This window comes from Ischnura elegans, chromosome 8 (genome assembly GCF_921293095.1).
Source record: "Ischnura elegans chromosome 8, ioIscEleg1.1, whole genome shotgun sequence".
Lineage (NCBI taxonomy): Eukaryota > Metazoa > Arthropoda > Insecta > Odonata > Coenagrionidae > Ischnura > Ischnura elegans.
Genome location: NC_060253.1, coordinates 99,858,130 through 99,865,713, shown reverse-complemented (window position 1 = coordinate 99,865,713; position 7,584 = coordinate 99,858,130). Strand labels below are relative to the sequence as shown.

Sequence of the window (7,584 nt, the reverse complement as noted above, 5' to 3'; positions counted from 1 at the left end):
TGTTGTGACTTTTCTTGATCATCACTTTGTCTTCTAGCATTTCACTACTTAAATTTATCACCAGTTCCTGTTCTCCCAAATTTAAGGTTTTACCTGGTGTCACGCAGCAATCAGGACCCTGTAGTATTAAATTAGCAATCTTTAAGTAAACTCATCACCATAAGTGGATGCTTATAAAGTTTAGTTTAATTTACTTGATCATTTATGTGGATGTTTTAGAATTGTAATAGTATAGATATCAGTTACAATTTTTAATTATTATTTCCTACCGCACGGTTATTTTCGTGATTGGTACTTGACTTGAAAAATGATTAGTTCTGCTAATGGAAAAGGGGATAGGAATGCTGCTATACCCTGGATGAATAATCTAGTAGCAATCATATTTAAATGATCATTTTAACTGTTGGCAATACTTACTGGTATAGTTGAGCTTCTTATGGGTATTTATATTTTTCAAAAAGTCATCATTCTTTTCTTTTTGTGGCCCTGATGATGCAGCCCTAACTCACTGAAAGCTATCCAAAAACATCCTGGTATTCCAGATTCTTTTCCACCATTCTTCTCTGCATCATTTAAGCAATAGCAATATATAGTATATACTGGTTTGCCATGATGTGTCAGTTGTATATGCTGGCTGAAAGCTCATCTGACCCAAAAGGAAGATTCTGAAAGCAATCCCTGCCATGATTTACTTCACTTCCTGTGGAACCAAAAGCGGGCTAAGATGATATGTAGTGTGCTCCAGATCTCTAATTTCTAGCAGGGGTCCTGGAGGGATATGTAAGATAATCAGCATTCTCAGGGTGAGGTGAAGCCAAATTCTAATATGTATGTATTCCCTCAAATTCCTTGATTCATAGCGACAGATAGTATAATAGTGACCTGAGGAGAAATTTACCCCTTTTTAAACTTACTTTCCCAAAAATATCAGCTACAAGGAGACAGATAGATGCATTTCTCCACTTAACTCTCCTATTAGCTAATCTTTACATACCTATTTCATTTCTTTATTATTCATTATCCCCTGTTCAACATATTTTTTTGATCAAAGGCCTTCTACTGTCCACTTACCCTTTCAGCTACTGTCTTCAGTAGACTACTTAGTCTCTTCATTGAAGTATTTATATTTATCATTTGGCAGAGCCACATTTATTCATATACCTACATAGCGTCCCGAGTAAAGAGTGCACCATGTCACGAATGCTAAATGTTCTAAATATCAGAGAAATTCCTAACCGTGTCTTCCTTGGTTGCCCTTTTTGGTTATTGAATAGCAAGCAGAATATGTAAGGGATGTATTTCTTTTAATAGTTTCATAACTGTCTCCAACTTGGATTTGTTGAAGTGAAAAATAAACAATAAAACTGTAAAAAAATTACAGTATAGTCATGCAGTAAAAATACTTTATAAGTGACAAATTTATACAGTGATTTAGGTAATTTATTCACATCAAAGGCAAGCCGTATTGCAGAGAACTTGCTTCATAAATTGCTTATGTTGCTCAAGCTCAATTTTGCCCCTCAATATTATAGATATGTTGATGTATATTGGAGCTGGATTTATCACCCATATGAATTCTCATAAATGCTTGGTAAACTTTCTACTCTCCTTATAGCAGGGAGGGGGGGTTTTGGGGGATAAAACCCCCCCTAGAGCTCAGAGAAACTGTAAGTTTAATCCATTTTACTTCATTTGATTAATATATGTATAGAAGAGTGTAAGGATTAATAAAATATCCCTCAAAAAGCCATAAAATTCACCATTTTGAACCATTTATCTTAAAATTTCTGGGGAGGGCCCCCGCTTTTCCTGGCGGGTATATCACACACCCCAGGTCTAGCATTAATTCCTAGCTGTGCCCCTGCCTTATAGAGTGTGGTTATACAGATCAAACCAAGCTTTCCCATACACTGCTGTGGTTTGCTGCAGAGTGGGAAAAAAAATTTTTGTGTAGATAATTTTCTAGAGCAATTGGATATACTGCATATAAAGAATGAAGAGAAACTGCAAAATCTGCTTTCAAAAGTAGTTTTGGTATTATCATATTACTTATGTTGGTATCCATTGGCTATAATTAAGTAATGAATTCTTCCAATCATGTGGAATATGCAGAAACTTTGTATGTCACCCTGACAAAAATAAACTCCACCATGGTGGGTACAGGAAGGGTGGCATCCTTCATGGTGGGTAGTTACCCTTGCACAACCCACGCCCTACCCACCATTAAGGGTAAGGGAAGGAGAGAAAAATCCTTCATGTACCCTTCCTTGGAACTCCTTCCCTTACCATCCGTGTACCCTTCCTCTACCCACCATTAAGGGTAAGGGAAGGAGAGAAAAATCCTTCGTGTACCCTTCCTTGGAACTCCTTCCCTTACCATCCGTGTACCCTTCCTCTACCCACCATTAAGGGTAAGGGAAGGAGAGAAAAATCCTTCGTGTACCCTTCCTTGGAACTCCTTCCCTTACCATCCGTGTACCCTTCCTCTACCCACCATTAAGGGTAAGGGAAGGAGAGAAAAATCCTTCGTTTACCCTTCCTTGGGACTTAGCATTTATAACTGAAGAAAACATATCCTGAAAGAGTCTCATTAGCTACTTTCACCTGCTAAAGAGTATTGAGTTCCGTACAAGAACGTAAGCAGTCTTTGAAAGCAGAGATAGACGGGCTACACAACTAATCTTTAAAATTTCCTTAAGGAAAACAATAATATACATATTCAGTGGCGTATCCAGGGGTGGGGTCCGGAGGGTTCGGACCCTCCGCCCCTCCGAAGTATAAAAACACAATCATTTTCCTTCATAATAGAAATCAAAATATTGAAAAATAATGAATTTAAAAAATATTTCTTTGACTATTGAAGTTTTTTCGATCATGAAAAGTGTTTGAATAAGTTGAATTCCAATACTTACTATCCTGTTTTTCAAAACTTTTCCCACCTGGTTTTGGACCCCCCCCAAACGAAATTCCTGACTACGCCACTGTACACAATAGTTTCTGTAATTGTGTGAAAAAAGCTCATTTAGAAGTTCTTCCATTCACGTTTTAGGATGTAACCTATTTGTGAGGCTGACAATGAGACATCGCTAGAGTGATGTTCAGTATTAGAATGCCGATCTTATTTTCTGAAACGAAATAGGTGTGGTAGAAAAAAGTCACAGCTTTCTTCCACATAGGCCCGGGTGCGATTCTCATCTTAAGATTTTGGAGTATAACTTCCGTTGAGAAACTACTCTTGTCAAGTACCTCGATAGCCGAGGTTATTAAATCTCTAGTTCGTGATCCTGTAATATGTAGGTCCTGGGTTTAAGACCACGTGAAGGTTAATTTTTTTTATGCCCTATAACTTTAGAAATCACTGTTGCAACTCATCCCCATTCGTTTAATTTAGTTGCTTAGCGATTTTTTAAATTTTTATGTTAATTTATGGATTTTTAGTTTTTATTTTATCCTACCCTTCATTGACGCTGGCCAAACCCTTCCCGTACCCTCCAGGAAGGAGAGGGCGTACCCACCAATGTTCTAAAATACCCTTCGTGTACCCTTGCTGAAGGGTACAGGAAGGGTACACCTATCCTTCCTGTACCCTCAATGGAGGGTAAACCTCTCCTTAATGGAGGAGTTTATTTTTATCAGGGCAGGGTACAAATAGAAGTTTGACATTATTTTTATCCTGAAGTATTATTTTACCTACTTAAGAGCTGAAAATTAGACTCTGCATAACTGCAGAATTTGCTACCACCAACAGTTATAGTTACATTCTTTTCTTTGGTAAGGTAAATTTCCATGAAATCACTGGAAAACTGTTGACTATCTACCTTAACATCAATGGTTTCGCACAGGATATCTCCCTCACACAGAAATGTTGTTGGCAGATATGCCTCGAAAGAACAACTGCCTGTGGACTTATAGGAAAGTATACCTGAAGGACTAAACAGACATTTCCTTAAAGTACTTGGGCAGACTTTTGGTCAGGACAGATCTGACTTGCCTTAATTATTAATCGAAATCCGAGTCGTTTAATTTTGAAAAAAAAAGAAGTCCATCAATTATGTGAGATGATTTTTAGACACCCTCCCTAGTGAGATATTGAGATTTAGGTGAGAGTTGGCTTGACCTCCTACCCCCTTAAACATCTCACGTATTTAATGGATGTACTGCCCCTGAGTTAGCATACGGGCATGCAGCAGCTATAGATGTCTTTTGTCCTGAAAATTCACAAACACATTTCTGAAGTATGAGACATTCAGTATACTTCATCCTGTCTGAACACAGAAATTCATGTTTAAAGCCTGAATCACACGATCATTTTTTTTCGTCGCGAAAGTGATCACTATCGAGATCACTTTTCCCGTCGCGAAAAGCAATCGCTCTTGCGATCATTTTTCTGAATCACACGGTCACTCCCGCCGTCGCTTTTCGCATCATTTCCAATATCAGAGCTCGTTGTCATAGGACCCACATCACGAAATTATATAGCGTGTTTGTTTATTTATGCCGTTCCCACATTTGTCAAACGTGGCGCTGCAATCACACCATACGGTCATGCTATCTGATTGGCTGATATGAGGTTTTAGTGACGGTTTTAGCGACGGAAAAAGCGACCGGACGAGTGATGAAAAATAGCGATGGGAATCCACATCGCGATCGCCATCGCGAAAAACAATTGCCGCCGACGATCATTTTGCGCAGTGCTCGCGATAGTGATCACTTTCGCGACGAAAAAAAAATGATCGTGTGATTCAGGCTTTAGATAGACTCATGCCCCGTTTACACCACGATCGTCGCGACGTTGATCCGTACGATCGTAACCTCAAAACGTCGTGTAGACGCGCAGAGTTACCATCGTAGGCCTTAGTACCTAACACTGCCGAACTTACGATGGTTAGCGCTAGTGTACCAAGAAAAAAAGAGATCGAAATGAAGATCGATGCATATACGATTCTTTCGCGCCGTTGCAATCTTAATACGGTAATTGATATTTCATAAATAACTCTAATGTATCAAAGATATATGGCAACGAATGAAGACATTATTGAGCAGGTAATGGAAGGAGTGGTTGCGATCAACGTCGCGACGATCGTGGTGTAAACGGGGCATATGAACGACATATAAGCCCTAAGCCGTGGTGTGACACCGACCGGTGGCCACTCGTAATCGCTCGGGGGCGGTGAACGCGCTTCGGGGCGGTATGGTACCGCAGCCGCAGGCACAAAGAGCCGTTCGTAATAGGCCTCATAAATATTTTACTACATACAGATTAGTTATCTGAACAAAAAGCTCGTTTTTCTAGCACAATTTAAATATCCTATCACTTATCGTATTTTCCTAGTTCATATTCAACAACTCACCACCACAAGGCGAATAAATATACAAGCCAAGGGACGCTTAGAATGTGAATTTAATCACCTCACTCCTCTATTAATGAAAATTGCATTTGTTTTCTTTCTTTCACCCTAATGCATAAGTATCTACATATTATGAAGTTAAGGATTTGCAATTTTGTAAAGAGACTCGTTTCAATGAGTAGTAACTCCAAGTATAATTCGCCTTCTTTATTCAAATGAACGCAAAACTACAAGGTAAAGTATCCAACGGGATACACAGGGATACGTACGTTTTCTACATCAACAATTAAAATCAAGGGGACTTAAAAAATTTCAAATTTGAATCGTGTTTCTTCAGTAAACAATGGAATATCGAAAATCGACACCAGTTGAAATCGCGATTCCACAGGTTTTGGAGCGAAATGTGTATTGAATGTGTACATCGTGCAGATGATGTTTTTTTTGCCGGTACAAGATGATTTAGTTGTTATTATAGTTTATAAGTGAGTTAGCGAAATGATATTTGGTTGTAGAAAAGTGAAAATTGATCATGAAATGGTTACTGGTGCGGGAAGACAGCGGTTTGAAAGTTTATTTGTCCGCAGAAACTGAAGTGGTAATTATGATGATTGGTTACAATGTATGTTGTTTAGACTATCGACGTCGCCGTTAATATATTCTTTTTCCTCATTGAAGTATGGAATTGGACGGGCGAGGGAGTGTTTCATAAAATGCCAAAGTTTGTATTCATCAAGACACCACTGTGACGTTGTGTTCCGGGACAATGAAGTATCCGTAATAGACCTATCTGTGAGTATACTCTTAATTGGAACACCTATCGTAATTGTTGGATTACTAAAGCTATTACGGCTATCGATTGCGGATATTACAATGGCTTGGAATTTTTTTCACTGCTTACAGAGTTCAAATGGAACATTCGTGAATGGGATCCGCATAGCAGCACGAATTCCCACTAAGCTGAAGGAAAATGATGTTATCGGAATTGGAGTACCTCGGAGACTTGACGTTAAGAGTATATTATATAAAGTTGCCATAGAGTTGGATGTAAGTACTGTTCATTTCATTCCTGTCATTCATGATCGTGGTAATTAACTGTCATTTCAGGAGTTCCCACCTCGTAACAGACGTGGTGCGAAAATAACTTTCTAGGAGTTTTTACAAGCTCTTGCTAAGGTAGTAATCCCTTGGTATAGCGATACTCATAAACCTACCAAAACCGTGAAAACGGATTTTCTTTACATCAGCCATATTTGTTATTTATCTATGGATTAGAATGATGCGGCTCAAGTTATAGTACTTTTGAATAGGAATTTTATTTATGTAGAAAAATCTTTTTGTTTTGAAGTAAATGCAATCACACTTCCATATGTTATATGGAATGACAGCGTTTTTTTAACGAATCCCAGCTTAAATCGAGATTTGAGCCATGTGAGGGCATGAGTTTATCATTTATTACGATATGCGAGAAAATTTTGAAAAACACACTTGATATAGCTCTGTCAATTGACGGAATTATTTATTGCTCGCTGAAAATTTCCATATTCAGAAACAGGTATGTGTCAGTGTACACGGGTGCCAAATAGACCCCAACTTCATCAAACTTTGAATTTTAGGTCGCTGTAGTGATGAAAGAAGTAAGAAAATGACAAAAAAAATCCTGTCGTCCCATACTGTAAGGCATTCCAAACTTAAATGTAGGAAGCACTTTGGCTGGGATTGGTGTGCAGAGGATTGGGATTCAAATTGCAGAACTCGTTTGATTGTAATCTCAGAGTTGTAGAAGGATTTTTACATCGATGCACAGAGAACCAATGCTTGAGACATACCCCGTAGTTAATATGCAATGAGTTTTTGGTGCAGAACCTAACAGCATTAGGATAAAGTGATGGATTTGGGCTCAGAACACATAGCTTGAGTTTGAATTTGGATAGAGGTTTCAAATTACTCGAATGCTTATTATTGGCCATAACAAGTAGGCCTAAAGGAGGTAGTGGATGAAGTTGACTTTGCAACTTTTCACTGTTTCATGTTTATATAATGGTTTCCGTGAAATCTGTGGTACTTCAGTTTTAGTGAGAAAATAACAATGGAGATTGTTCGGGAAATTGTCCGTACTTAACTGTAAATCTCCTTGATAGAAGGCAGCTCCACTGCATATGGTGTGGACTTCGATTTTAGATAGGACTTAAGTCCTGCATCACTCTTTGCTATCAAGTTACCTGTGTATATCTTGGAA

At 38.4% G+C, this 7,584-nt stretch overlaps 1 protein-coding gene across 3 annotated transcripts in view; it reads left to right on the top strand.

Annotated features, from left to right (window-relative positions):
• The first annotated feature begins 5,496 nt into the window (after nucleotides 1-5,496).
• Nucleotides 5,497-7,584, top strand: part of LOC124163483 (probable helicase senataxin) — a 58,271-nt gene continuing 56,183 nt past the window's right edge. For all 3 annotated transcript variants that reach the window (XM_046540422.1, XM_046540423.1, XM_046540421.1), the window contains exons 1-3: nucleotides 5,497-5,943; nucleotides 6,024-6,137; nucleotides 6,249-6,392. In XM_046540422.1, the coding sequence (XP_046396378.1) occupies nucleotides 5,878-5,943; nucleotides 6,024-6,137; nucleotides 6,249-6,392 (324 nt within the window). In that variant the 5' untranslated portion in view covers nucleotides 5,497-5,877. The remainder of the gene's footprint in view (nucleotides 5,944-6,023; nucleotides 6,138-6,248; nucleotides 6,393-7,584) is intronic.